The 27,503-nt window shown below is 41.5% G+C and overlaps 6 protein-coding genes, 1 long non-coding RNA gene and 5 other non-coding genes across 15 annotated transcripts; 9 read left to right on the top strand and 3 right to left on the bottom strand.

The window, feature by feature from the left end:
• The first annotated feature begins 2,975 nt into the window (after window positions 1-2,975).
• LOC108028570 (uncharacterized) lies at window positions 2,976-9,001 on the top strand. Its single transcript, XM_017100477.3, has 6 exons — window positions 2,976-3,021; window positions 3,879-4,240; window positions 4,493-4,566; window positions 4,626-4,668; window positions 7,931-8,056; window positions 8,712-9,001. Exons 2-6 carry the CDS (start codon window positions 3,883-3,885, stop codon window positions 8,822-8,824), a joined length of 714 nt encoding a protein of 237 aa, XP_016955966.1. The 5' UTR covers window positions 2,976-3,021; window positions 3,879-3,882; the 3' UTR covers window positions 8,825-9,001.
• LOC108028569 (uncharacterized) lies at window positions 8,950-10,856 on the bottom strand. The gene is made up of 3 exons (XM_017100476.3): window positions 10,671-10,856; window positions 9,872-10,588; window positions 8,950-9,680 (listed from the first exon to the last, which is right to left on the bottom strand). Exons 2-3 carry the CDS (start codon window positions 10,561-10,563, stop codon window positions 9,233-9,235), a joined length of 1,140 nt encoding a protein of 379 aa, XP_016955965.1. The 5' UTR covers window positions 10,564-10,588; window positions 10,671-10,856; the 3' UTR covers window positions 8,950-9,232.
• Window positions 10,857-11,238: 382 nt separating this feature from the next.
• On the top strand, window positions 11,239-12,764 carry LOC108028572 (uncharacterized). The gene is made up of 6 exons (XR_006368462.1): window positions 11,239-11,491; window positions 11,678-11,748; window positions 11,931-11,978; window positions 12,167-12,223; window positions 12,418-12,470; window positions 12,661-12,764. It is a non-coding gene; the product is annotated as an uncharacterized LOC108028572 (long non-coding RNA).
• LOC122819076 (small nucleolar RNA Me18S-Um1356) lies at window positions 11,529-11,615 on the top strand. Its single transcript, XR_006368527.1, has one exon. It is a non-coding gene; the product is annotated as a small nucleolar RNA Me18S-Um1356 (small nucleolar RNA).
• LOC122819073 (small nucleolar RNA Me18S-Um1356) lies at window positions 11,779-11,862 on the top strand. The gene has a single exon (XR_006368524.1). It is a non-coding gene; the product is annotated as a small nucleolar RNA Me18S-Um1356 (small nucleolar RNA).
• On the top strand, window positions 12,017-12,102 carry LOC122819075 (small nucleolar RNA Me18S-Um1356). The gene has a single exon (XR_006368526.1). It is a non-coding gene; the product is annotated as a small nucleolar RNA Me18S-Um1356 (small nucleolar RNA).
• On the top strand, window positions 12,268-12,353 carry LOC122819072 (small nucleolar RNA Me18S-Um1356). Its single transcript, XR_006368523.1, has one exon. It is a non-coding gene; the product is annotated as a small nucleolar RNA Me18S-Um1356 (small nucleolar RNA).
• On the top strand, window positions 12,506-12,592 carry LOC122819074 (small nucleolar RNA Me18S-Um1356). Its single transcript, XR_006368525.1, has one exon. It is a non-coding gene; the product is annotated as a small nucleolar RNA Me18S-Um1356 (small nucleolar RNA).
• Window positions 12,762-21,536, bottom strand: LOC108028571 (protein artichoke). Its single transcript, XM_017100478.3, has 5 exons — window positions 21,490-21,536; window positions 17,442-17,634; window positions 14,884-17,383; window positions 14,697-14,820; window positions 12,762-14,638 (listed from the first exon to the last, which is right to left on the bottom strand). Exons 2-5 carry the CDS (start codon window positions 17,564-17,566, stop codon window positions 12,786-12,788), a joined length of 4,602 nt encoding a protein of 1,533 aa, XP_016955967.1. The 5' UTR covers window positions 17,567-17,634; window positions 21,490-21,536; the 3' UTR covers window positions 12,762-12,785.
• On the top strand, window positions 18,345-19,751 carry LOC108028051 (lipase 3). The gene is made up of 2 exons (XM_017099690.2): window positions 18,345-19,160; window positions 19,322-19,751. Exons 1-2 carry the CDS (start codon window positions 18,348-18,350, stop codon window positions 19,706-19,708), a joined length of 1,200 nt encoding a protein of 399 aa, XP_016955179.1. The 5' UTR covers window positions 18,345-18,347; the 3' UTR covers window positions 19,709-19,751.
• A 690-nt stretch (window positions 21,537-22,226) lies between the features above and the next one.
• Window positions 22,227-23,593, bottom strand: LOC108028183 (uncharacterized). 3 transcript variants are annotated; one of them, XM_017099844.3, is made up of 3 exons: window positions 23,384-23,593; window positions 22,584-23,026; window positions 22,227-22,533 (listed from the first exon to the last, which is right to left on the bottom strand). In XM_017099844.3, the coding sequence occupies exons 1-3, from the start codon at window positions 23,402-23,404 to the stop codon at window positions 22,287-22,289; spliced, it is 711 nt and encodes a 236-aa protein (XP_016955333.3). In that variant the 5' UTR covers window positions 23,405-23,593; the 3' UTR covers window positions 22,227-22,286. The 3 variants fall into 3 exon arrangements, with proteins under 3 accessions (XP_016955333.3, XP_050741967.1, XP_050741968.1); XM_050886010.1 differs by lacking the exon at window positions 23,384-23,593 and adding an exon at window positions 23,081-23,202; XM_050886011.1 differs by lacking the exon at window positions 23,384-23,593 and adding an exon at window positions 23,081-23,202 and having other exon boundaries at window positions 22,362-22,525.
• An 842-nt stretch (window positions 23,594-24,435) lies between these two features.
• On the top strand, window positions 24,436-27,492 carry LOC108028347 (L-threonine 3-dehydrogenase, mitochondrial). 2 transcript variants are annotated; one of them, XM_050886826.1, is made up of 7 exons: window positions 24,436-24,507; window positions 24,569-24,790; window positions 25,467-25,716; window positions 25,849-25,975; window positions 26,035-26,182; window positions 26,758-26,863; window positions 27,023-27,492. In XM_050886826.1, the coding sequence occupies exons 2-7, from the start codon at window positions 24,637-24,639 to the stop codon at window positions 27,339-27,341; spliced, it is 1,104 nt and encodes a 367-aa protein (XP_050742783.1). In that variant the 5' UTR covers window positions 24,436-24,507; window positions 24,569-24,636; the 3' UTR covers window positions 27,342-27,492. The 2 variants fall into 2 exon arrangements, with proteins under 2 accessions (XP_050742783.1, XP_016955588.1); XM_017100099.3 differs by having other exon boundaries at window positions 24,469-24,790.
• Window positions 27,493-27,503: the final 11 nt, after the last annotated feature.

Raw genomic sequence — 27,503 nt, 5'->3', positions numbered from 1 at the left:
CACCAAATGGTTGGCACCCAAACAAAGCGAACCATTTTCGAGACTAAAAATCCCCCAAAGCATGACAAAAAATGTTAAACGTTACAACATAAATTATCCGAACGCAACGCTCTGAAAGCATTCTCTAGTTAGTGGTTTAAAAATAGCTCGTATATGTTATTTTTGCGATTTGCTGATTGATTGTGCAGTGTGAAAATGATCATAAATTCGGTAGAGCCCCAAAAGCACTTGGAACACAGAAATCATTGCCACGCTGTGCTCGCAAAACTGTAAGCTGGGGCGGAGGGACTACAGTTTTAGAGGCCGCGCCGAAACGAGTTTTTGTTGAAAACGAGTGGAGTGTTCTTTGTGAACTTATTCTCTTGAAGGATATCTCCCTTGCTTTCTCCCTTACCTCGGGGGATTTTCTTCTCGGGGTGTTTCTCCGCCGACAAGGGTTACGAGACCGTGAGGACCGCAGGCGCGACCATTTTTTGGAGGGTAGGTGAGATTTTGCATAGTTGAAGTTGAAGTAAGCAGATGGTTTCGTTTCTTAAGGTAGGTCGGGTTTTCTTGGGTTACTTTTTAAACCTCTTTAAAAATTATAAATTCGGAAATATTACAAAGTATTGAGGAATTTACAAATTTTAAAGTATTTTTTTAAGTTCTAAGCAGATGTTTTCATTTTTGGGTAGGTCGGTTTTTATTGGGTTACTTTTAAGCCTCTTTAAAAATCCCAATTCTGAGTTATAACAAACAACTTAAGGAGTATACGAATTTTGATGTATTTTTTAAAACATTCTGTTATAAGTTTTAACCAAATGTTTTCGTTTTTAAGGTAGGTCGAATTCGTGGGTTCCTTTACAACCTCTTTAAAAAATTCTAAATTCGGAAATATACCTAATACTTAAGTGTACAAATTTTAATGAATTTTTTAAATAGTCTTAAAATAGGTTACATTTATTGTTAGCTCTGTAAACTTCTGATAAGGAAACTGAAGGATGTATAAGTGTTTAGGATTTCAATAAAAAGTCTTATCTAGTGCTGATAAACTTAATCATAATCAAACACTTTGTATCAAGCTCTTCCCTTGTGACAGAGGCAGCTGTATTTTTTAGGGGGGTTTTCAAAACAACATGATGATTTGTTGCATACTTTTTGAATACCATATCCTGCCCTCCGTAAATCCGGGCAGGGCTCAAAGTAAATCCAAATATTTGCATGCAAATTTGCGAATTAAATTCGCCTCGCGTGCCAAAACTCAATCGGAAAGCTTCGACAGCTAGTCGCGCCCTTTGTTTTGCCACTTAGAGAGAGGGGAAGTCCCCATTAAAGCCATAAAAACATTATCAGGGGGAGGTACGAGCACTGTCAGCATGATTCACTTTCACCTTGACACGCTTTCCCTGGCTCCCTTCGCTTGCCCCCATATCCTTTGCCACGAGGTGGATGGTATTAAGTTCTTTAGGCCATATGCCGTCATATGAATGATATTTTTACACAGTCGAGATATTTACACGCGGACTTATGCATTTAAGCATGCTGGGTTGGCTGAAACCACATCAAGCGAAAAGCATTGGGAAAACACAATAACCGCCCACAGATCTTGAGCCCAGAAGAATTTAATAGCCCTTGGGGTAGTGCTAGAGAGTAAGGTCCATAAAACGATGCCTTCCGAACAAGAAATCTGGCGGGTTGGCCTGTCGAGATTTACGATTTCGGATGGAGAAGCAGGTTGCAGCAGTTATACAAATAAACAGATGATTCGAATGGAAAGCAAATGAAAACTTCCTAGCCACCTCGTTTATGTGAGTTTCCATTTTATTTTTAAAACACGAAATTATGAAGCCCAGCGAAAACTACACATGCATATATCTGCGCCTAGGTATAGAGATGCAGATATGTCTATTTTAAAGGGATCGTTCCGGGGCATTTAGGTGGGCATAAATTATAAAAATATTTCAATGTGTGTCAGATATTGTTTGTTCGGAATGCCAAGGTATATGTTTGTTGTTTAGTGTATTTTTCTGGAAAGGGAAATGGTTCCGCTTCATTCTGAACAAATTACTGGGGCTTATTAGGAGCCATATTATTAATGAGGCATCATTTTTGGGGGTGTTTGATTAAATGCCTGTTGATGGCCGGCGATAATCACTGGGAGGTGTGAATCGAGCGAAGGGTTTTCGTTTAGCAGGTGGTAAAAGTGGACTAAGTTAAGATGGTCTTATTAGGTCTCAAATTGCTTTATAGACTAGAGATAGGTCTTATCTCAGTAGCCTTAACGCTTACATTTATTAGTTTTTAGATCACGTTTGTTTTACTTTTTAGTCTTTTTTTTAAAGTATCGTCCATCGTTATAATCTTTGACCAACAAGATAACATGTTCCGTGCAGTTTTTATACTTGTTTTGGCTGACTATACCTTTAAATGCAACCGCTTTGCGGCATTTGTTTTTATTCAAGTCGAGGGTCTCCAACTGGCGATCGTGAGTAAGAATTCCACGAAGCGAATACAAAATAGCAAAAAAATAAGTTTAAAGAAAAAACATATTTTAAAGGCATTTAAATAGGCTTACAATACATAAATTATACATTTTTGGTTTAGTTCATTAATGTTTTGGCAGCGATTATACTTAGGTTTATACCTAGTAGTGAGTAATTACATTTTATTTAGTTTTATTATTTTATTTTATTCATTTGATAAAATTTTTCATCGCCATAAGTCATCCTTTGTTTAATGCACAGATAAAGAGGACACGTAAAAGCTAGATCTTTTTTCTGGAAGATATTTAATATCACCAAAAAAGTAGTGTTACAATGGATTTTCTTTTTTTATTGCCCGTATCAGCATATTTCTTTACCTAAATAGTAAATTACACCTTGAAAATATTCTAATAAAATTTTGCCCCATATACTGCCAGTTGGGCCCACTGTGCGGCGCGCTGCCGCAGTGGAGAAGTCAGTGCGAGTTGCTCAGAACGAATTTGCATAGGCTGGGAATCGGACGTGTGGCCGTCGATCTTGATGCGAAACCATCGCGGCGGTACGACAAATATTATTTCTTTCACTCCGCCTCCTCACGTGCGTGTGAGATATTTGTAACTTGAATTTATGGGATGCGCCGAGTGAGTCGCCGGCCAGCATCTTAATAAATTATTCCCGAGAATACCAGACATTTTTTGTGGAAAAATAATATCAACATAATTCTAAGGCAATTTATCAGCTACCCAAAGAGATGAAAGGGGAAGATTTGTGCAATATTTTGTGGATATGTGGAAATGGTTTATTTCGAGTTTGAATGTGCATGCCCAACTTTAAAATAAAATTGTGTTAAAAAATAAATGAATAAAAAATGTCTATTCAGATGCAATTTTTCAAATGCTAGTGTTACAATTAAAGATCTTACAGAAATTTTGTAAACTTAGGAACAAAAAAATTAAATTTATCAAAGTAAAACACAATAAATTGTCCAATATGTTTGTAGTGGCAAACTGAATTAAATAATCTTGTAATTTTTTACATCTGTCTTAAAGTTGGCCTATTTAACCAACTCAAGCTCCCTGCCACATCGAATTACACCAGTCCAAAGGAAAACGATCAGCATTGTTTAACAATACAGAAATGCCATTAAACCAATCAGCTGTAAAGTGAATTAGACAAAAGTTGTTCGTGTGGAAAGCCTGTAGAATCAGAGCCCCATATATGCGATTGGAATCTTTATTCCGATCACGACCGCATTCTGGACATACTATAGTCTGGCCCGATCTCTCTAAATCTCAATCTCCGCATCCGTGTGACTTACAGATCGTATTCGATTGCTGCGACCGCAAGCGACGCACAAACTAAACCGAAATAAAACGCCCATAAAATCCAGCTAATTAATGTGATAATTGTGCACAGTAAAATGATCGAAATCAGAGGACTTGGCACACTGTGGATGTGGGGCGGATTGGAGTACAGTGGACTTGCCATAGAGAATTGCCAGTGCCTCCGAGAACAGAGATTGACGCAAAGATCCACCGATAAACCCCTAATCCCAAGGGTCACCCTGCGTTATCAGCCCTCATTCCTGGCCATTGGCATTGCGCTAACGATCTGCTTCGGATCCGCCCTCGGTGCTCCACAAACCTCCTGCATCATGTGCGACAAGGAGGACCTGCGGCCACGAGTCCCGCCGTACACCGACAGCTACGAGGAGTACACCTTCGACCACCAGGTGACCCAGAAAGCGGCCATCGAGTCCATGCTGAAGTTCAACGGGAGTAAGTAACATAGCTCGCATTCATATATAAGAATATATAAATCCAAAAACCTACATTTTTTCAATGTATTTATAGCTAACATTTTATTTTTTAACACGATAAGTTGCCTAATATTTAAGGAAACCAATATTTATTAAACTAATCGCCTAAGTGATCCTTTAGAATGTCCTACAAAAAGAACAAATGAAATCGGATTTATAAATTTTACATATTTGCATTTTGTTACAATGTTTATTTCTTTTTTCTTTAAAGCGAAAGGTCAGAACAACGCCTGCAGTTCAATAAAGTGTCCGCCGAATACATCAAAGTATTGCCTAGGAGAACAGGTAAATGTTGATTATAAGAGATAATAAATAACGTAGATTCTAAACATTTGCATTCACAGTTTATCAACGACCATTGTTGGTGCGAACTGCAGCATCGAGAAGGTGAGAATCAGCTAAAACTTATTAATTATTTGATTTATATTTTAAGAAATAGTTAATATGTGGGTTCAATCTATCTATCTTTTTGGGTCAATTTCCGATCTGTAAAACTGTTTGGTCCTTCGAAGCTCTTAAGTCGTGTGCTTACTCACCTAGGCTGATATTTATGACTTGCCGCATGAGTCTCAGCAGATGGCGCCAAAGAATGATAAACAAACCTTTGCACCAGCAGACTCCCACAGTAAACACACAAAAATAAAGACGTGCCACTAACCCACTTGCAGCGCTGAGCCACAGTCAGCTCTCTAAAGAGCCTCATTAGCTCATTTTGTCCGATTCAGAGGCTCTTAACAAGCGGCACTCACGCAAATTGCTGGTTATATCCCATAGTATGACCCCTCGATGACGCAACAGTTGGCTGAGCTTGGCTAGCCAAGATAAAGCCGCAGAACTATCCCATGGTCGTAAAGGTGGCGGCTACTTATTCCACGGGGTGCTCTCTTCCACTTGGCACGTGATGCGGCACGGAAGTTGTTAAGTCTGGACCACTGATGGAACCGCCTCTAATGCTGCGTCACGCTTCATTGGCCAGACTTGCAACCACTACAGTGAAGCCTCTCGGGGAATGCTACCCAAATTATAAATGCACTAAAAAAAACTAATATATGAATTTTAAAATATAAAAATTTTGTATAAAACGTAAAGTTTTACATTTTCAAAATATTTTAAACATGTTAAATTTGTTTATTTATTTATTTATTTTAATATTCTTTCTATTATTGTTTGTTTAAAAAGATCGTTGCTATCATTCTTACTTAGAAAAAACACATTTTCAAGATAAAAAATATTTTTTAAATGGAGTTTTTAAAGTTTTTAGGATCTACAGTTACAATACTGGTTAAAGCTTCAATATTGGGTTCTTTTCTTTTCTAAAAATAACAAATATTTAACCTCTTACATTTATAAATATACATCGAGTAGCATCCACTGTAGTTACATTACTTAGGCATTCCCAGTGTCCAAGCGTCAGTTTATAATTCTTCCAGTTGATTTTGTTTCTGATGGGGAAATTTTTGTGGGTTCGGCGCTTGGCTTGTCCACAGTTGAATGATTTTCCTCAAGGCGCGCAGTTTTCCATGCCCCTGTAGTTTTCCTTTTCGAATGCAACCGCCTTGGAACTTAAACGTTTTGTGTGGGCCGCTCATTAAGCGAAATTCTTTTAATTTCACTTTACTTTATATTGGATTATTAATCAATTTAGTTGCTTGACAGCGCTGTTGGGGCCCCTTGGGTAAATACTGAAGTTGGACAAATATTGTTTGATCAAATAAAGGTATAGCTGTAATAAACCGAGTTCAGAGAAATGCTATCTCGAAGATAAGACATTTCGCAGTCTTGCGAATTGGGTTAAAAAATGTGAGTTCCCCGAAACCCTTTTCAGAACAGTTCCTAACTCTTACCGCAGTGTAAAATCTCGTTTAATGCACTTAACAAATACTCTGACTGTTTTCACAGCAAGTATTTGAACACTGATTAAATATTATATTACTATTGACTCAACATTTTTTGCGACTGACGAGTTTCCTTTAGTATGCCGAAGGCGATTCCTACTACCGGCAACAAATCCAGCCGATAAGGAACGTGCCTGAACTTACAATCGGAAAACACCTGCAGAGGCACTGGGTGGGTGGCTACACCAGTGCTTCGCGATGGCCATTTTTAGGTGCCGCTTCTAGCGCCCAATTCGAAAATTTCCATAATTTTACGCCATTAATTTTGACAGCAAACTCGCGGTTTTTTATATTTGCCTATTAAATCCATATATAATTTTCATGTGATTAGAGTTATGGAAATGCTGACAGATGAAATGTGAATCATAACAGCTCTGAAAATAATCGCTATTTACTTTGCCTTGGTAACCGCATTTTGCTCTGCCTCACATAATCAATCACACTTAGTTGAGATTTTCTTTTTCAACAATCTGTCGATTTGTATTTCTGCGTCCTCGGCTTGTCACACGTCGCTAAAGATTGTTAACAATTGCGAGAGCAGCCACTAAATTGACCTAACATATTACACGCCGAGCTCGTGTCTGTTTACATTAACTAATAATTATTTAATTGCATAAATATCTGCGACACGCACCATCAAAAGCTACTAGATATGCGCTGTGTGGGCCTTTCTGTGTTCCCAAAAGTGTAGACAGGGAACTTCATAAAATTCAACACGTTGAGATTTTGTAAACAAATGGGCATCTATAAGCAGGCCAAACGAAAAATAATACAGGCATATGTTATGATCCGATCGAAAAACAATGCCGTTCACATTTAGTCATTCGCCGCAGTTTATATTTTCCCAAAAATTATTGTGGCTTTTTGCGCCCAGCTCCGAATAAACATATTCTATTTTATCGATTTCCGTTTCTACTCAAAGCGCAAAAGTTCCATAAATTGTGTATTTAAATTAAGTGGTTTCTATTATAAAAAGTTAGGACTTGATTTCAAAACGGGGCCAACACATTGGGTACTTTAAAAATTGTTCTAATTTCTCAAGTAAACTCAGCTAGTCAAATATTCGATATTAATAGTTGTGTGAATGGCATCGGCAGCTGGAAGCTTACAACTTAGGATCCACAGATAAATAAATACATCATTTTTAAGGTCAAATCGGTTAATCAATGTTGGGAACAGAGGTAAGAATTTCGTAAATTACTGTGTGGATTATATGACTATTTATTAAACATAATTTGACTCAAATTTGAATAATTGTTGCATGTAAAATAATAAAATTAGTAATTTTAAATTATAAAGCGAATTTGAATTATATTCATAATCTAACTGAGTTAATCATAGTGTATATACACTTCAATCAAACGAGTTTTCCCAATTACAGAACAAACAAAAAAACAAGTGTTCTATGAATGTCATTGAGATCTGTTAAAAAATCAGAATACTATAACTATTATAAAATATAAAAACTACTTTAAAAATAATGTAATTTATTATAAAATAATAGAATTACTATGAATAGTCAAATTACCACAACAATAGTAAAACTACTGTAAAATTTCTATAAAACTATTAAAAATTCTATAAAATACTAGCGACTATGTATTTTTTTTTGTTATTACAGTGCCAATCTTTTTATTTAATTTAAACATTCTAATTCGATTGACTTTATTGGAAATTCGATGGCATTTTGAACAACAAATGACATTCAAAAATCTGAAATCAAATTAAATTTTGCATTTTTTATTTTTTTGCAGAGGGCCTGCCCTATGTACCTCACGTTTGCTTTGCGGATCAGAAGGTGCACACATCCTCCGTGGAATCCTGCTTCACATTCGTGCAGGTCAAGGAGTGCTGCTGCGCTGAGATCTGGTTCAAGAAGTGTAAGTATCATTCACGTTTGCTCATAGTCATCGCATCTGGCACCACAATATCCACGCTAATGTCCATGCCTCTCACACATGGGGAGGGATTAACAAATCAATGCTAATTTAATAACGTAAATATACTTCTCCGATGATTCTGTTTCCACACGGCGCCTTCGATAAACATACACATACCAGAAATAACAGCAACAATGGACGAGAGATCATGTCAATATCATTCGCTGGCAGAAAATCGAACCATGCTAATTATATTTAGTTTATCATGCTAATTGAAATCGCTCACACCGAATTTGCTGCTGGGCGTCAAAAGAGACCTCTAAATCATATAAAATAACAACACATTTTTAAAGCGTTTAAATATGGGCAACTATAAATTTGAAAAGGCCAATTAACCTTGGTTGTACTCGTATATTATCATTGTGAGTAGCTTATACCAAGAATTCGCTGAGCAGCTTCTCATAATAAACATAACACTTTGGCTAATGGAGAGCCAGCTCATAAATAAATATGAGAAAAGCTGGAAAAACAAGGAGCTAAATTTCTTCGTGTATAATTTACACCCACCCATTATTAATCCGTTTGCACTACGATTACTCAGCCAAGTGGATAATAAAGTAATGTTTAACCTGCACTTTTTCTGCACCATTTTCAGGGCGACGCGTTTCCGGCAGCTCTCGGAGCCAGCACATACCAAAAATACTAGTACACCTGCTATCAGCACTCAGTGTTATCCACTGGCTAAGTAGAAGACGAACATTTTGTTAAAGTTGGATGTCAGGAGGAGTCAGAAGTCATCATGTGAAAGCTGTACAACATAGTCATAGCGAAGTAGGATCTAGCCGTAAAAGCATTCGAATAAGTGTACTTAGTTCAAACAATGTAATCAAACCTACTTGCTAAGCATATATTTAAGCGTTAATAAATACAAGTTTATAAAGCTAACCGACTTTCGTTAGCGTGTGGCTTAGATCACTAAATAAAGAAACTGTAATTGCTTACGTGCATTTTAAATAGGACAACATATCGAGGAACAAAATTAAAAATACAGTGTATAACACATGCTGCGCCAAGTATCGTTCGCTTACTGGCTAAGTTTCGACTTATTCACTAGTTCGGTCCACTAAACCTCGAGTTCAGCAAGTCGGCCTTATAAGTCTACAGTCTCCACGGGGTTCACAGGCTGGTACGGTTGTTAAGCGTACGCTGCAAGGCATTCACACAGGACAGCACGTCCTCGTAGTCCTTGGACCATTCGCGCAAATTGCGTTCCAGTGCCTCTAGTCGCGATTGTCCCAAACGCATTCCGCCATGCTTGATGGCCGCATAGCAGGAGCAGGCCAAGAGCTTGAAGCACTGCCGCCGCACTGCGTTGTGGGCGTGGCTCTCCCAGTTGGGCGTGCTGGCCACGCACTGCCAGGCCATGGTGACGTAGTCCACAAGGGCGTCCCAGTGAGTGGAGTCGTGCAGCCGCTTGGCCTGCGACTGCAGCACCCGCTTAAATTCGTTGAGATGCATTGACGCCTTGGAGTAGGCAGCGGCATCGGTCTTTTTGCACAGCCGAGAGGTGGGAAGGGATTTGAAGATGAGCCGCTTGGCATGGTGCAGCTCCTGCTCCAGGGTACTGAAAGCAGGCAAAGTGTGGTCAATATATGTCAATATTTATGTTGGAGAGTGAATATCCCTGAAGATTGTAATGAACTCTTAATGACCTTAAGTTGTGCAATTTAACTTAAAAATAGTATATTGAAATGCTTGCATAAATAGTTCCCCTCTAGCCAAAATACATTTATAGGAAACCCTTTGGAAACATACCTAATATCTGGCGTGGGCAGCTGCCGTCTTATTTCCCCCTCATCGGTGGCACTCTTGAGGTTGTTCATGATCAGTTGGATAAGCTGTTCCTGGGACAGACCCTGCAACAGAGACGGCAGCGTTGCATCGGCGTTCGTCTGCCCCACGGGTCGGTCTTCCATCTTTAGCTTCTTAACTATGGGTGTTCCCGGCCACAGTTGCTTGGTGGTGGCCATCTTAATGGGCGAATAGGTGTCCATGGGCGTGGGCTCGGGCGGGGTGCTGCCCATGGTCAGCCGCTTGCGGGGAGAGCTGCGCAGGATCATGCCGCTGGTCAGTTGCAGGTTCTTGGTGGGCGTGCGCTGGAAGGGACTACGCATGGAGGAACCACCAGACGCACCACCACCTCCTCCATTAACCTTATCGGGCGAAAATGTGGTGGTGAAGCGCCTTCGACCGCGTTGCCGGATGACCAGCTCGTCCGGCGAGGGCAGCGGTGAGAAGACAAAGTCCTGGGCCTGCACGACGTTGACATCGTTGTCCACACGCAAGCCCAATCCCCCATTGGCGTTCGGCGTGTTTATGATGGCCGCCGGAGTCGGCTCATCCGGAGTTCTACGATTGGCGTTCGTCGGAGTGTTGGCCATGCGTAGCGCCTCCAGTCGATCGGGAATCTCGGCCAGCGCCATTCGCGTCTGCAGCGGGGTCGTCATTGCGATTCCAAAATCCAATGCGGGGCTGGGGGAAAACAAATCGCATACGCATCAGATGAAATCAGGGATTGTATAAACATTTTCACGCCGCCTTGCACCTGACGTACCACTTGGATGCTTCGCTATATCTTCGCAGCAGGGTCAGCGATCTTGGCGCGGGCGGATTATTTATCGTCCTGGCTCTCGGATTTCTTGGAATTTTACTTTTGGCGTCCCTCCCGCGAATGCAACTGCTATTTTTTCCTTATTTTTGTTTAAATTGCGCCAATTCGCTCAAGGTGGCAGCGCGCTCTGGAGATGTGACCTCTGACTCGATACTATCGTAGGGAAAGCGATATGGCACACTTTTGAATACCCTTCCCACGAGTTTTTTTAGAACTGCATTACTTATATTTCTGTTGCACAATTATGACCACTTGGTTATACAGAATATTCTTTAGACTTATTTTTAAGAAGGTTATCTTATGTTTAATGTAATTAAATAATTATATATATATTGATATATTCAAATATTGATGGATTTTGTAATGCATCATGTCTTTTTAAGCCACTTCAAAATAAGTATAATTTTATAAAACAAATTTTATTTTTAACGATAGTTCTTTGTTGTGACCAACCGGTTAAAGTGTCTGGCAACCCTTTTCCGTTTGGAGCTACATAGCCATCTGGCAGCTTTCCGCCTTCTTTCCATCTGAATTTCTTTTGGTTAAGGTCGTCGGCGCGCAATAAACTTTAGTTAAATTTATTAAAAATGGAACTGATACAACATATATTTCGGATATCCGATGACCTGACAATGGTCAGTAAATCGTGTATTAAAACTAATGCTAAAAGAAATAAGGAAGGATGAAATTAAGGGCAAGCATTGGAGCTCTCGGGTTCCACGTGGTGCAATGTGAGCCACCTGAGGACAATTCAAACTTTTATGGTATGTTTTTGACAAGTAAAGTAATTTAATTTTCTTTAACAACTCTAATGATGACATCTACATACCCAATGCAGAGAAATAATGTTGAAAAATACTTAACATGCATCACCATCTGAATGAGTTATTAAAGGAGTACATTGGTGTTTCAACTTAACAATTCTAAAAATGTAGTTTTTGTCTTTACAGTGGAATATCATCTCTAAGTCCTATGGATTGAGTTTGAGATAGGTTCTAATATGCCCTCCGCCCAACTAAAGGTAAAAATCACTCTTGTATAATTTGCCTTACTTTCCCAATTGATGACAAGTTCATACCCAACTCAGAGAAATTATGTTGAAATCTATTTAACATGCATCACCATCTGAACAAGACTATCATAGTTTATAGTTTATTATATAAAAATTACGTATGAGTAACACAGTTCTGTTTTATTTGACAGGCAATGCAAGAGGGCATTCTCTAACGGCGCAGATAAGTTCATTGAAAGGTAACTATTATTTCATCAAATTTAAAGAATTTATTTTAACCCTCCGATTGATGACAACTTCATACCCAAATCAGAGAAATTGTGTTGAAATTCTTTTAACATGCATCACCATCTGAACAAAATATTAAAATCTAATTTTGCAGACATTAATATTATTTACTAACTTAGTTTCTATTTATATTTAACAGGTGAAACTGAAATGTGTGGCCTCCAATGGATTGCTTATCGTTTGGGCCAATTAAAAGGTATACCCCAATATTATTTTATACATTTAAATTTTATTTTTTAAACCCCTTTATTGATGACAACTTCATACCCAACTCAGAGAAATTATGTTGAAATCTATTTAACATGCATCACCATCTGAATGAGCTTTAAATATAACGTTTGTTCTACAAAAAGTATTTAAAATTAACCAAGTTTCTCTTCCATTTTACAGATTGTGCAAAAGCCTAATGCTTCAGCAATAGGACAGAAGATGATTTTAAAAAGGTAATGATTCCAACAACTTTATTCCTTAGTTTAAAATCTCTTTAATTGATGACAAGTTCATACTCAACTCAGAGAAATTATGTTGAAATCGTTTTAACATGCATCACCATCTGAATTATATACTCATATATAATTATGTTTAAATACATACCTTTTATTAACAAAGTTTCTTTTATTTGACATTTTTCAGGATGCAGTGCTATGAATGAATCTTCAGGAACCTAAACTACCGTTTAATATATAAAATAAATTCTTTATTTAAGCATATACAATAAAATATTTTAACTGTCTAAATCGAAGATCTTAACAAACTGTTCAACACGCTCTCCACAACAATAACAAGCTGAGAAAGAGGATCTCCTTCTTGTGCAATCGATTCCAACTGGACGAGGCGCCTACTCCATCGTAGTACACCTCCTTGTGGGCTGTTTTCCGCACAGCAGCACCGCCATTGAAGTCGCGCTTCTTCTTAAAGCTCTCGTAGTACCAATCCATGCCATCCTTGCGATCTACTCTGTCCACCTGAAGGAGTTCCAGTTCCGTGCGTTTTTGCGCTTTCGCCGTGAGCTGATGCTCGCTGGCTACGCCCTCGTTATCCGCACTGGGCGTGGTCCGCTGATACTCCTCCGCCGTGGGCTGAGCAACTTGCTGCTGATAGGGCGTGAACACCTTGGTGATGGTGGAGCGTCCTCCTCCTCGCAGCGGAGGAGGAGGTGGCGCTGGTTGCACAGAGCTTGTGGGACGGGCTGAAGTAACCTGATAGTCACTCGGACTCTGTGGCGTTGTGGTGGTCACCCAGGAACGACTCTTGATCTGCGCCACATGCTCTTCGGCCGGAGGAATCAACAAGATAGTCTCTGCCGTTGTAGTCTGCACCAGAGGAGGAGGTCTTAGCAAAGTCACAGATTGCGCCTCCAGATCGTCATCATCGTACTGAGATTCCTGCTCCTGCTCACTGCTGGATGAGGTAGGTACCTGGGTACTAGTTGTAGTACTTGTGGTACTCCTCGCCGTGGTCGTTGTAGATGCCTTAGTTGTGCTCGTTGTTATCCTCGGCATCACAGGCATGGTGGTGGTAACATCAGGTGTGGTTTCTGTGACCTCGTATGTAGCCGTTTCGGAACTCTCACCACTACTCTTGGTTGGCTTAGGTCTCACCTGAACAGAAATGGGAATGTACTTCCTTTCACCCTTGCCTTGGCTCATCTCCGGTGGCTTTCCCGTGACGTTCACTGGCTCCACCAGACCACGTCGCTGCTGAGGATCGTGTACTGGCATAAAGCCACCGACATGAACCGGAACGATGGGACGGAAGCCACCGCGTTCGATGCTCGCTGGCTCACGAAAGGTGGTGCGGAAGACGCCCACTGTGGTGGCTGCACTCCCACTCTCGTTGCTCAGTGCATCCTCCACGGAGGATGTGGTGGCCTCCGTGTCTACATATCGATTTCTCGCGATATTCTGTTTCTCCTGCTGCTGCTGATCCTTAAGATACTTTTCGAACTCGGCGCTATTCGGCTGATACATCCTGGTTTTTCCCCGTTCTCTCGGCAGACTTATGTGGGCCATTCGATGCGTGGCAGGCATCTCATCGGGGCCATCCGTTCGCTGTTTTCGTCCTCGATCCCCGAAGCCGAAGAACCTGCCCAAACTCACACTAGGCAAGGGATAGCCAAAGAAAGTAAAGGGCGATCCAGCTCCCGGCTGAGGTTTTCTGTTGAAGTATTTCGTGTGGAGCACTGTATTATTCAGATCTAAATTGCTGTTCGCCGTGGGATTAGGCTTGGGTCGCTGCGAAGTACTGATCACGGAGTTGGTTGTATCTGGTGCCTCGGTGGCGTCCACATACTGATCGTAGAAGTACTCGCTCTCCCCCACCAGAGGTCGCTCTCCTGGCAGCCTGGTTGCCTCGCTGGCTTCGCACTCATCGTTGAAGTCATCTGGCAAATCCCTCTGGAAGACATCGCCGTGCTCGTTCAGCAGTGGCAACTGGTTGCCATCGGTTCGTTCATTCCCATAGATATCTACGCCCAGGCAGAGACTTCTCTCCATGCGGGCCGCTCTCAGAAGGCGGCCATCCTGGCACTTGGGTCCCGGATAAGGAAAGTTCGTCTCCTGCAACCATACCGAGAGCCACTGCATCTCGCAATTGCAGTCAATGGGATTGCCTGTATGAAGATAATTTCATTTGTATATTTCTTTATGTTATTCTTTGTCTGATCCTACCATCAACATCCAAAATGGCTATGTTTCCTCGAAGGTTTCGGAAGGTACGCTCTTTAATACTCCGAAGCTGGTTGTTCCTCATGGACAAGACTCGCAAACGGGGCATCGTCTCAAACGGAGAACCCTGTACAGAAGAAAGCGTAATACATTTGTATGGATCTCTATTAATTTCATTTAAGAATCTCACCTGAATCCGGCATATCTGATTGTTGTCTATTTTAAGTTCTACCAACCAATTTAAGGCCTTCAAAGGCATCGTCGATACCAACTTTACCCCATTGGTGGAGAGATCCAGAACCTCCAGATTTCTCATGCTCCGAAGACCAATATTTTCCATATTCCTGAAGTGATTGTTGGACAGATTAAGGAAGACCAGCGAATTGGCATTGTGGAAGCTTTCCGGTGAAATGTAGCGCAGCTTGTTGTACTGAAAGTGGGAGGCCAGCAGACTGGGCAGCTCCTCGAAGACATGATCCTTCAGCTCCACCAACTTATTGTCGGCCAGAACGAATTCCTGGAGTTCATCAAGTCCCTTCAATGCGCCAGGCTCCACATTCCTGATCTCATTGCTGCTGAGATCAAGATATTGCAGCTTGGGGAGATTACGGAAAGTACCCTGTTGTAGTTCCACAATAAGATTATTGGACAATCGAATCTCTACCACATTCCGCCAGCCACCAACCACATCGGATTGGACACGGGATATCTGATTGTAACTAAGATCGATGTCTCGCAGGTTGTTCAGGTTTCCCAAGCCCACTGAGATGTCCAGCAGGGCATTTCCCGAAAGATCCAGATACTCCAGTGATCTCTGGGTATCGAAAGCGGTGGGTGAGATACTGCGGATTAGATTCCTAGAGAGGTCCAATTGCTCCAGTCGACTGTTGTTGGAGAAGAAGTTATCCGTGATGGCTTCCAATTTGTTGGACTGAAGGTTTAGATTCCGTAGTTCGGCGAGGGGTAGTAAAGCCCTTTCATCCGCCTCACCAAGTTGGTTTTCCTGCAGATGTAACAACTCCAGACGTTGGATACCTATGAAGGAGGTGTCTTCCAGCTGACGCAGCTCGTTTTGAGCCAGACTCAAGACCCTCAGCTCCGATGCCCCCTGAAAGCCGTGTCTGGGCAGCTGTTCTATTCTGTTCTGGCTGAGATCCAGCATTCGCAGGTTGGGCAATTGCAAATCCTTGCTAGCAGCTGCTGGCAGTGATGTGATGTGGTTACCCTTCAATGAGATACGCTCCACGATTCTAGGAAGTCCTCCGATCACTGTTTTCAACTGATTATAACTGGCATCCACCTCAAAGAGTCTTTCCAAATGGATAAGTGTGGAGGAGTGGATTTTAGTCAGTTCATTGGAGGATACGTTGAGGGTTTCGAGGAGGGGATTGTGACGAAAACTATTGGGTGCCACTTCAGTTAGACCATTCTCGCTGAGATCCAGACGTCTTAAGGAGGGAAGTCCCGCTAGCAATTGGGAATCTACTCTGCTAAATTGATTCTGAGCTAGATCGAGACCTTTTAGACCAGGAAGATTCCAAAATGGTAGAGGTAAATCCGAGGATAGACTGTTATTTCTCATCCGAAGTTCCCTCAAGGCGGGCATGGCCATCAAAGCATCCCTATCGATGAGTCTCAGGTGGTTGTGGTTCAGATGCAGTTGCTCCAGAGTCCCGTGACCACGAAGAGCTCCATAGGGCAGCTCGCTCAGCAGATTACCACTCATGTCCAGATACCGAAGCGTGGGTAATGCGTCCAACAAGGCCCTCAAGGCCTCCACATGTCCAATCTCATTGTTGTAGATGTGCACCGCCTCGACGCCACTCCCACTAGCCTGAAGCAGGGATTCCGGATGGATCCGTCGGATGAGATTGTTGTGCAGATATATGGTCTTCAATTGGGGAGTGCGTAGAAAGGCTCCATATTGCAGTTCCGTGATTCTATTATCGTTTAGGTGAAGCTCTGAGAGATTGGGCAGATCCACAAAGGAGCCGTCTTCTATTACGGTGATGAGGTTGTGGTCCAGCCGCAACTTCTTCAGATGCTCTAGATCCTTGACAATGCGACCCACCATGCCCACATCGCTGATTTGATTGTAGGAAAGTTTTAGGCTAACCAAATTGGGTAATCTGGAAAGGGCACGCAGGTGTATCCAGTTGAGACCATTGTGCGATAGATCCAGGTTCTTCAGGGAGATCAAACCATCGAAGAGACCTGCCTCCAAGCGCGTGAGACCTCCGCCTCCTGTTATATGTATGTGTTGGAGTTTTGGAAGGTGTCTGAAGAGATGGGGTGGCAGTTCCTGGAGAGCTCCCGTCTGGACACTCAGATAGGTCAGGCTAAGCAGTCCCGAGAAGTCGGGCAAGTGCTTCAGCTCATCACTTTGAATGGTGATGGCCAGCATGTTGATCATTCCGTTAAGACTCTCCGCCGGAATGCTGCGCAGTTGGGGTTCCACGACGAAGATCTCCACCAGGCCGTTCTCCAGCTCATTTAGCCATCCGTTGGATACTCTTTCGATGCTATTGTGACGCAGCATCAGTCGCACAATCTGCAGGGAGCCAAAGAAGCGTCCTGGCAGCGCTGGCAATTGGTTGTTCTCCAGCACCAGCTCGTCAATCCGGCCCTTGATGTTCCGTTCCACGGCCTTGAGACCGGTTTGGATCTGGGGCAGGTTACTGTGGGAGCACCTTTAGGGGAAATATATATTTTTTTAAGGGATTTCAAGAGATAAGTTTTATAACTAACCATATCTGAATTTCCTTCCCTCGCAGGGAACAGCGGCATGGTAAAATAGCCTGCGATGGAGGACAACTTTCGGCCTTGATCAGAGTTAGGCCAATGCACAGTAGTAGGGAAATGTGCAGCAGCATCCTGTTTATGGGCTAGACCATAGGCTTTGTGGGTAGAGCAGGTTTGTTGTAGCCAACTTGGTACATAGCTATAAGAAAAAAATCTATTACTATAGTTTTATTTATTATTCTACAGTAATTAATCTAAAATATTGCAAGCCCGTGCAAAACCCATAAACAACATTCAAAAATAGTACTCAGCAAACCAAGAATGAAAACAAACGTCATACGAACACTTGTGCTAGGAAAACCCTCTTGTTGTATATTAATCACATTAAGCAAGCGGAATATGTTGAATTAGAAATAAATTATGTTTTATTATGATCAAGAGTTCCGTCAAATTCCAGGTAAGACCCCCTCGATTGCGATTTTGCTTCTATCACGAATCAGGTGCAAGGTAATCGGAACTTTCCTGCACTTAAAAAAATACATCCTTTAAAGGTGACCCAATTTAATAGAAAATGGTTGTCATATTTAATTAAATAAATTCTTAATTTATAAACTAATTACTATTTCAAAGTACCTATATGTGTTGCTTAACTTGTATTTGATCCGAAAAATTATTTTATTAATCTCAATAAAGGGATAAGGGGGCCCTTTTTCCTAATAATTTCATTCAATCCTTATAAAAAAATATTTAAAACAGTAAAAGTACTGCCAAAAAAAGTGGCGCCACTAATTTTTGGAGTGTGCCAGACAAGGGTATCTCCATAAATCAGGGGCCCCTTTCGACCAGCAGATAAGAACGGTCTATATAAAGAAGGCCCCACGGCCAGTTGGCCAGCAAACTCGATTGCCCACCATGAATCCAATCGTCTACGCCCTACTGTTCAGTTTGGTGGCGGGTCTAGCCGTCGCCGAGAAGTCGGACTATTGTCTGAGTGAGATCGTCAAGTCCGACGAAAGGATCCGATCCCACGGATATCCCACGGAGACCCACAAAGTGGTCACAGAAGATGGTTATGTGCTGACCCTGTTCCGCATTCCGTACTCGCACAAGCTGAAGAACCTGAACGAGAAGCGGCCCCCGGTGCTCCTGCAGCACGGTCTGTTCAGCAACTCGGACTGCTGGCTCTCCTCCGGACCGGACAACTCTCTGGCCTACCTGCTGGCCGATGCCGGATACGATGTGTGGCTGGGCAATGCCCGTGGCAACATCTACTCCCGCGAGAACAACCTCATCTCGCTGAACAGCCACAAGTTCTGGCACTTTGACTGGCACGAGATCGGTACCATCGACATCCCGGCCATGATCGACTACATCCTGCAGCTCACTGGACACAAGCAGTTGCACTACTGCGGCCACTCCCAGGGTACCACCGTGTACATTGTGATGCTCTCCGAGCGTCCCGAGTACAATGCGCTCATCAAGTCCGGACATATGTTGGCCCCGTGTGCCTACTTCGAGCACGGCACCTCCTTCGTCTTCAACGCCCTGGGTCCCTTGGTCGGCACACCGGGAGGCATCTGGAACCAACTGCTGGTGGACACCGAGCTGATCCCGCACAACAACCTGGTCAACCGCCTGGTGGACAACAGCTGCCACATGGCCAGCTCCATCTGCAACAACGCATTCATCATGTTCGCCAACGGCGGCTACGTTAATGCCAATGCGGTGAGTAGTATCAAAATCTGTAGATACATCTTTTTAGGCCTAGCTCTAAGGCAAAGTACTTTTATTTCATTTGTACCTGCATCCCAAATTTCATATCAACTAAACATAGATTAGATCACATATTTTGAAAAAGAAAGTTATAAAAACGACTCCCCTTTTAGAGCTCCATGAGTGTCCTGATTGAGACCCACCCGGCTGGCTCGTCCAGCAACCAAGGCATCCACTTCCTGCAGCTGTGGAAGTCCGGTGAGTTCCGGCAATACGATTGGGGCACCAAGAAGAACAAGGAGCTGTACGGCCAGGAATTGCCCCCAGACTACGATCTCAGCAAGATCACCGCCTCCACCCACTTGTACTCCAGCAACAACGATGCCCTCTGCGGACCCCAGGATGTTGATACCCTGGTGAAGAACTTCGTCCATCTGACGGAGGACTACCGTGTGCCTGTGCAGAGCTTCAACCACTTGGACTTCATCATCGCCAAGAACATGAAGGAACTGGTCAACGATCCGATCATCGAACGTATTAACTCGTACGAAGGTCGTTAGGAAAAAACCAATAAAGAAACCCCGAAGTGCACTCATTTTGAAAGTCATATATTCTAAATATCTCGGGGGGTATGTTTTGCTATTTATTAGGGGACTTAAGATAGCAAAAGATTGTCCGAATTCATTGATAAGTTCTTGAAATCGAAATCAAAGCAGAGCATGATTTATTATATTGCTTATTTTAGGCAACCTTTAAATATCTCTAAGTTCATTTATAGATTTCAGGAGTTTCCCAAGGGAAAAACCCGAAAATAACTCAGTGCATTACTCTTGATGGTCTTATCTTTTGAAATCTGCAGGCATGTGCATGTGACAGTAAGTGAGTACTTTAAATAAGAAAGGGTATTCATTTGAATTTATTATATGGCTTAGCCCGATTAGATACCACTGTCAGCTATTAATCACTCCTTCAGCTGTCTGGCTCTTGTCTTGAATTTATTGCCTATTAACTGGTAGCTACTTGTTAATCAAAATTTCCACTTCGATTAAAGCCATTGGTTCGTGTGAATTGGTTTAAAAGGATTGATTAGGCGTTTCTTTTATTTGGGAGAGTCAAGAGTTTAAGATAATTCGGTTTAAATCGATTCAGATTAGATTTGGTTATTATAGGTAATGCCTATGCTAGCCAGGTGTTTAAACATTAGTAAATTTAATTAATTAGGTTTATGGAGGAGTTTGCAAATCAATATTCAGAAACGAAAATAAAAATCATATTTATTAGTAAATTCATACGTTCTAAATAAAAGTATCTCAAACATATGATGAGTACCTTCGTGCACTTCTAACGGCTCATAAGTCGCAACGTTTGAGGCGGGTCGTACGACAGGAAGTTATACATACGTTGGCTGTCTTGTGCAATAGGCCCAAAGCCTCGGCGCGGCTTCATAACGTATAGACATTATACCTTTCCATGGCATCGCTATAACCATACCACCCTCACATGCAACTGCGCAACTCGACGCGAAAAAAGAAACTCTTTGCGCCGAGAAGCGTAACATGGGTCTTTCAACGAAAATTTTGTAATCATTTAACAAAAAACCGAAAAAACTGAAGCAGTAGGAAGCCAGAGAGGCAGCTGCAAAACGTTGGACTAGAGTGAAACGCTAACCGCCGATTCCACTTCGGTTTTAGCTTTATCTTCTGAAGCCGTTTCTACGCATGCGCAGCGGAGTTTACATCAAACGAACCTTGAAATTATTGTCGTTTTCATCATTGTTCGGCTGCCGCAGTACGAGTATCTGCATCTGTGGCCGTAGCTGTATCTGTACTACATCTGCGTCTGCACCAGTATCTGTACCTCGCTGTAGCCGTGGTTGTGAGTAATTTCTTGCATTGCACGCCTTGAAGTCACACTAAGTGAAGTGCCCGAACCCCATACCCATTTCCCCTAGACTCCGTCTATAACGACAATTTCACCTGCTCTGATTTCTTTTCGGTCCCCCTCAAACTCCCCCTAATTAAGTAACTGTTTGGTTCTACATCGAACGGTTCTTTGAATAATGGAGATTTGGAATTTAGATGTAGGTGAGTTATTTAGTTTAATGGCTTCATTCTTTTAAGTCTTTATAGAGGGCATTTTTATTGAAATTATATATGTAGGTTTGTTCGATATTAGAAAAAGTAAAGAAAAAGTTCATTGAGTATAATATAATATTAGTGAGGCAATATTATTTTAATCTTAAACTTGACTTTTATGCGAAGGATAGCAAGACTAGGCTTTGGTGTTTAAAATGTATTACAAATTATTTAGATTTTTATATTTAAAAACCTGTGCGACTTACTCAATCTCAAAAAAATCCAAGATAGTTATTTTCCTTGCGCCATTAATCCGATATATCTATGTAAAATTAAACCTCTTTCGTTTTGTATTCACTTAAGATCACAAAACATTCACTTCTTGCGAAAATATTTACTATAACCTTTTGTTTTCTTTTAAATTTTAATTCACTTCACTTTCGAAAGCACTTTTGATTTTCTTTGGGGCGATTTCATTCAATTAAGCACCAACACCATGACTTATCATGGACTTCGCTGAGTTCTCCGCGATTTCTGTTAGCCGAACCGCCTCGTTTGGAATGCACGCGAAAACTGTTTCTCGAAAGAGTTACAGCCCAGCAGATTACTCAAGATTTCTACCAGAAATGTCGGCTTGAGCGGAGCTTCCTGCTGGAGCTGGGTTCCACGTTGGGCGCCACACTTGGATGATTCTCGCCGAGCAGTGGACTGCATTGTGGAACTCGGGTGAGTCGATCTGTGACCACGGATCAGAGGTCGCTCTTCCCCCGAGTTCGGGGACTCGGTTGTTTAGGGCCAGCGTTTAATGAAATTGCAAGTGAAATTATGAGAATTATGGCAGGAAATCACAGTGGAAACAAAGGCCAAGTGCTAATTTTGGCGTATAATTTGATAAACTTGACAACTCCAATTTATATTTTTGTTTTGTTGTTTTGATTATATTTTTTGACAAATGCAATGATTGCGTTTCTGAAGAAACTAATTCAATTAAATTTACTATCAATTGAAATTTTAAATATTATATACTATTCATTGGTCTTGAACTTTTTATGGGTTTGCAAATTTAGAAAGTAAGCCTAGAACACAATATTATAAGGACCAATGGAATTATGAAAAATCTGTTTTCCCAGAAACCACCATCCCTCGATCCTTCCGAGGTCTTTGAAGGTATCTCTATTTCAGGCTCCTCAACTGCATCCAAGGTAAAATAGTCTATAAATTCCGTATTTCTAATGTTTTCTTTGTACTTTCCAGGTTGATTTCCCGGTGGAGAATACCTAGCTACCAATATCTTTCTTCCGTCTGTGCTTCTGCAAGTAAATGAGTTATCAGTGAGGCGGGAAAGTGACTTATTACCCACTTTGGATCCTTTAGTGCATATCCGATAGCCATTACGGAAGATGACATCCAGGAGATTGCCGAAAACTTGTCGGCCAATGACTGTTCATGCTTGGTTCTAAGTTCTTCTGATACACCGTAGCTTATTGCCCCCTCAACAGTCCAGTACTTAACACAAATATTTTCCCGGAACTCGCAAATGTTTTCAGTATACTTCTCTTTCTCCGGATCCGATAGGGGATAATCCATTTGATCCAGAACCATGTTCTTCTCCCGAGCTTCTTCATACAACGTTTGATCTGGAATGTTCAAGGTGGCCAGGTGTTTTGCATATTCTTCGGCTTCCTCAGAGAGCTCGAAGGAGAAAGCGAACTCTGGGATCACCCAGTTTCGGCGGTGCTGGTTGTGGTCAATTATTATTTCCTCCATAGTGGTATAATATGCTCCTAGGCAAGAGTGGAAGATCTAAAATGGGATATATACATTACACTGGTCTTTAAAAATGTGTTTTAAAATAACCTGGAAAACAAGCAAGAGTATAAAATGAATCATATTATTTGTTATTTTTATTGTTTAATGTATATATATTCAGAAAATGACATGTTTTTCCTGTGTATTCCAAGAACATCAACCATTTGCTGTATATTCAAAACAAAAAATAAATAAGTCTTTCGAAACTCCTATTATACAAATAAGTAATTTAAAGATAGATGCAAAACATGCAGTGGAAAAGTGAAATTCTCAGCTGTTTTTGTTTTTCCCTTGGCAAACAAATAGGAATAATATTTTTAGTTCTATATGCATAATATTTACTGAACTCACCCCGTGCAAATCCATCAACATACGTCATGCACTTGGCTGAATACTGGTTGTCAGGGCCAGTGTGCACCCTGTAGGCCCCCAGATGATAAGACCCCTGCGAAAGCCCACAAGTCAGTCATCCCAACTAGTGCCAATTCACTGCACTTTAAAATCTCTACACGTGTGCGATTTAAATTCGGATTAGGATGTCTAACCCGCTAATTGGAATCCATTTCAGTCTGACCCCCAGGAATTTTAGTTCATTGTCAATGAAACTGAATTTCGCACTCAAGGCTAAGTTGATTGGCTGCAAAATGTATCATTGAGGTTGGATGTGTTTTTTTAAAGATGTGTTTGTTGCTAGGTCATGGGATCCACGAATAGAATGTACTTAGCCTGAAGGTGCTTATAACTAAATATTATAAATTTATAAATAAGTGAATCATTAAAAAAAACATTAATAGGAAAATAAAGTTCGACAAATATTTATATTTTTTATATGTCCAAAAAAATAAATAGGAACTTCAAGTAAAGGTGGTATCTACATAATCTGATGTATTAATAGAACATAGATATAATTCAGGATTTTTAAGATTAAATAATATTTACTTTTCTAAAAATTGAAGAAACTCCCTATTTTATGAAAAGTTATGATAATGAAGACCATTCGAGGCACGCCGAACACACCCCCAGAATGGACCCTCTTTCAAAAGAGGGGCCTGTCCCGGAGCCCACTTGCGGAGCACCCTGTAGCCCCCATGGAGCTTGCGTAACCCCCAGCCGACGCAATGTGTACTATACGGTGTTTTCGCACTGATTTAGACATGCCCCGCCACCGAAAAGGAAACCCATCCAACTGAAGCTCTTGTTGTTGTCAATTGGCGGGCCTCCGCCATATAATTTGCTTTCGTTTTTATTGAATCTCGGGCCCCGGCCCCAAACAAAAGTGGTGCCATGGCGACAGTGGCTCCCCTTCCCGTCAGCTCCCAGCTCCCAGCTGCCGTCTCATAATGAATTTGACTGGCTGCCAACTAACACTCACTGAATAACCGACCAAGTAACTAAGCAGACCACCAGACGATTGGATCCGACGGGATCCGAGTGCTCGGGCGATATGTGTGAAAACATATAGCGGAAACTGGCCGGTAATGTTGAGGGCTTGGTGAAAAATATTTTGCGGATTTCGAAATCAGTTGGAAATTGCAGCTCGCAGGCAGCGCTCGTCGCGAATCGGAAGATCAGATCAGATCAGTATCCCAGTAGCAGTCCGGAAAATGTTTCGCAAATGCCTTGTCAGCCTGGCTCTGGCTCCCGTCGCCAGTCCCCTGGCGATTCCAAGGATAACCCCGATCGCCAGTCAGCTCGTCCAACGGCGGAGCGTGCACCAGGTGCCCCCCGAGAGCAGGCCACCCAAGGTCCTCATCACAGGTCAGTCGCCGCGCCACGTGGATGCTCTATATTTACACGCGTAGCGAGGCGTTCAAGGCCGGTCGGACGACCGAAAAAATTTGTCACAACTTATATAGCGCACACGCTGATCTATATTTAAAAATTCCAATATTAAACTGTTTCAAAAAAAGTCATGACATTTTCTAAAAAACGTGCTTTAGTGATAGGTGGTCGTCTTCGTAAGACGAGAAATATGGAAACTATCCTTTATAATAATATTCAAATTATTTATACATCTTGAAAATAGGTATGCTGGTAAAATAGTTTAAAATCCTGTACGATTTTGGTGTGATTTGTGACTCTGAATGAAGACATTTGAGTTAAAATGATATAGCTTATCTCTGATAAGTAGTGTTCAAATACAATAACTGGAAAACTATTATTGGTAATGTTTTATTTTTCTTTAAACCACTTGTTTATTTTGAGCACACATAAAGTTCATATTAATAATTTTTTTGAAAACATTTTGGGGAGAAAAACAGATGCCTGAAAGAGTGCTATGGAATGTGCAGTAAAAAATACAAAAAAAGTACTAGGAAAATAAAGTAAAAGTGAATTATTATTTCGAAAGATTGTATTCGAATTAGCATTTCTGTAGATCCAACTTACAATTAAATATAATATTAAGTATTTATGTTTTACTATTATTTTCCAGGTGGTCATGGACAATTGGGAATTGAATGTGCCAAACTTTTGCGGACGCAGTATGGCACCCACAACGTAATCCTCTCGGACATCATAAAGCCCAGTCCATCGGTGCTGGAAAATGGTCCCTACATCTATGCGGACATCCTGGACTTCAAGGGTCTTCAGAAGATCATCGTGGACCACCGCATCGACTGGCTGATCCACTTTTCGGCCCTGCTCAGTGCTGTGGGCGAGCAGAACGTTCCTCTGGCTGTGAAGTATGATTTGATAAGCTAAATATGTAATTTATTTGTTACCAAATAATTTAAGATTCTAAATTTATAACCAGAATTTTATATAATTCTTACACCTTACTTATAAGTGTAACCGCTAAAACCAATCCCTTGCAGGGTCAACATTGAGGGTGTTCACAACGTCATCGAGATTGCAAAACAGTATAAGCTCCGCATCTTTGTACCTAGCACCATCGGAGCCTTTGGCCCCGACAGTCCCCGCAACCCCACGCCAAATGTTACGGTAGGACTCACCCTTTCGTAGGCACAAGTTTGTTCGATACTAAGGCCCCAATTCCGCAGATCCAACGTCCTCGCACCATTTACGGCGTTGCCAAGGTGCACGCCGAGCTGATGGGCGAATACTACTACCACAAGTTTGGCCTGGACTTCAGATGCCTGCGCTTCCCCGGAGTTATATCCAGCGATCCGCCAGGCGGTGGCACCACAGGTGGGAAACGGCTCGGTTTTAATTACCTGCACTTTCTTCGCAATCTCATGCATGCCAATCTGCAGGAAAATATCTTTGAGTTACTTTTCCTGAGGAAATTGTGTCGCCAAGCGCATTTCAAGCTTTATTTAATCCAATTTCATGTCATAAATGCCTCAATTGATGATGGTTTATGATAATCAAAGAGCATGACAATGGGCATAATTTATGCATATAAGAGCTAGTGGATATTATGCTACGCCTTCTCTTTTGATGGGGTACTGCAAACCTGCTGACCCATATTAACTTTTTCTTTTAACAATTGAGTTTATTAAATTAATGATAATTCAAGTTCCCGCCTTATTATCAAACTTAAAATGCTTTCACTAGGTTTATTAACATTTGGAGAAAGTCAAATTGTTGTAATTTTATTAAGTTTTTGCACGCTTTTGAAGAACCTTTGTCGAAACTGAATTACGTATACGTAATATGTCCTTTTTGTTTATAGTAATATTATTTATTACTCAGAAATAATCAGTTTCCAATTATTTATATAATTTTAAGATATGCAACCAATCACCTATCATAATTTTTAGACTATGCTGTCGCCGTATTCCATGAAGCCTTGCGAAGTGGAAAATACACCTGCTACCTGCGTCCTGATACAAGACTGCCCATGATGTACATAGAGGATTGTTTGCGGTGAGTGTAAAAACCAATCAAACTAATTAATTAATTAATACATTTTTTAAATAAGTTAGGTAATATAATTTTACAACCGTACATTTTTTATTTTAAAAAGGGATAAAGGAGTAAGAAAGTCCAGACAATAATATACTCCATTTTTCATTATTTCACCAGTGCCCTTCTGGAGTTCATGCGGGCACCCAACGAGCAGCTGAAGCGCCGCGTCTACAACGTGACCGCCATGTCCTTCACCCCCGAGGAGCTGTTCACCGAGCTGGGCAAGCACGTGCCCAATCTGCACGTGGCCTACAAGCCGGACAGCCGCCAGTTGATCGCAGACGCCTGGCCGGAGGTGTTCGACGACTCGGATGCCAGGAGGGACTGGCACTGGCAGCCCAAGTACGATCTGGCCAACCTGGTGGACTTCATGGTTAAGGACGTCCAGGATAACTTCATCAATGCGCGGCCGGAACAGCAGAAGTTTCAGATCTGATCCAGACCAGGCCGATCAAACAACCGCATCTAGTATTCTTAAGGAATGAAATTCAATCGCATTTATCACTGCATTTATCTAGTGAATACCAACACAAAGCACTGTACTCTTTACTTTTGAAAATACAGTTAGGCATTTATGGGAAACAAAATCTATGGCTCA

The sequence above is a fragment of the Drosophila biarmipes genome, chromosome 3L (assembly GCF_025231255.1).
Source record: "Drosophila biarmipes strain raj3 chromosome 3L, RU_DBia_V1.1, whole genome shotgun sequence".
NCBI classification, from domain to species: Eukaryota; Metazoa; Arthropoda; class Insecta; order Diptera; family Drosophilidae; genus Drosophila; species Drosophila biarmipes.
The sequence above is the reverse complement of the archived record's forward strand: the minus strand, read 5'-3'. Positions and strand labels throughout refer to the sequence as shown.

Coding starts and splice junctions, on each gene's coding strand:
- LOC108028570 (XM_017100477.3), top strand. CDS start 3,883: ATGATCGAAATCAGAGGACTTGGCACACTGTGGATGTGGGGCGGATTG. Junction 4,567..4,625: donor AGTATTGCCTAGGAGAACAG/GTAAATGTTGAT, acceptor TTGCATTCACAG/TTTATCAACGACCATTGTTG. Junction 4,669..7,930: donor CGAACTGCAGCATCGAGAAG/GTGAGAATCAGC, acceptor ATTTTTTTGCAG/AGGGCCTGCCCTATGTACCT.
- LOC108028569 (XM_017100476.3), bottom strand. CDS start 10,563: ATGACGACCCCGCTGCAGACGCGAATGGCGCTGGCCGAGATTCCCGAT. Junction 9,681..9,871: donor CTGCCCACGCCAGATATTAG/GTATGTTTCCAA, acceptor GCCTGCTTTCAG/TACCCTGGAGCAGGAGCTGC.
- LOC108028571 (XM_017100478.3), bottom strand. CDS start 17,566: ATGCTGCTGCACATTTCCCTACTACTGTGCATTGGCCTAACTCTGATC. Junction 17,384..17,441: donor GGGAAGGAAATTCAGATATG/GTTAGTTATAAA, acceptor TTTCCCCTAAAG/GTGCTCCCACAGTAACCTGC. Junction 14,821..14,883: donor ATCAGATATGCCGGATTCAG/GTGAGATTCTTA, acceptor TCTTCTGTACAG/GGTTCTCCGTTTGAGACGAT.
- LOC108028051 (XM_017099690.2), top strand. CDS start 18,348: ATGAATCCAATCGTCTACGCCCTACTGTTCAGTTTGGTGGCGGGTCTA. Junction 19,161..19,321: donor GCTACGTTAATGCCAATGCG/GTGAGTAGTATC, acceptor CTCCCCTTTTAG/AGCTCCATGAGTGTCCTGAT.
- LOC108028183 (XM_050886010.1), bottom strand. CDS start 23,113: ATGATTCATTTTATACTCTTGCTTGTTTTCCAG. Junction 23,027..23,080: donor TACTCTTGCTTGTTTTCCAG/GTTATTTTAAAA, acceptor ATCCCATTTTAG/ATCTTCCACTCTTGCCTAGG. Junction 22,534..22,583: donor TATGCACTAAAGGATCCAAA/GTGGGTAATAAG, acceptor ATTTACTTGCAG/AAGCACAGACGGAAGAAAGA.
- LOC108028347 (XM_050886826.1), top strand. CDS start 24,637: ATGTTTCGCAAATGCCTTGTCAGCCTGGCTCTGGCTCCCGTCGCCAGT. Junction 24,791..25,466: donor ACCCAAGGTCCTCATCACAG/GTCAGTCGCCGC, acceptor ATTATTTTCCAG/GTGGTCATGGACAATTGGGA. Junction 26,183..26,757: donor GCCAGGCGGTGGCACCACAG/GTGGGAAACGGC, acceptor CATAATTTTTAG/ACTATGCTGTCGCCGTATTC.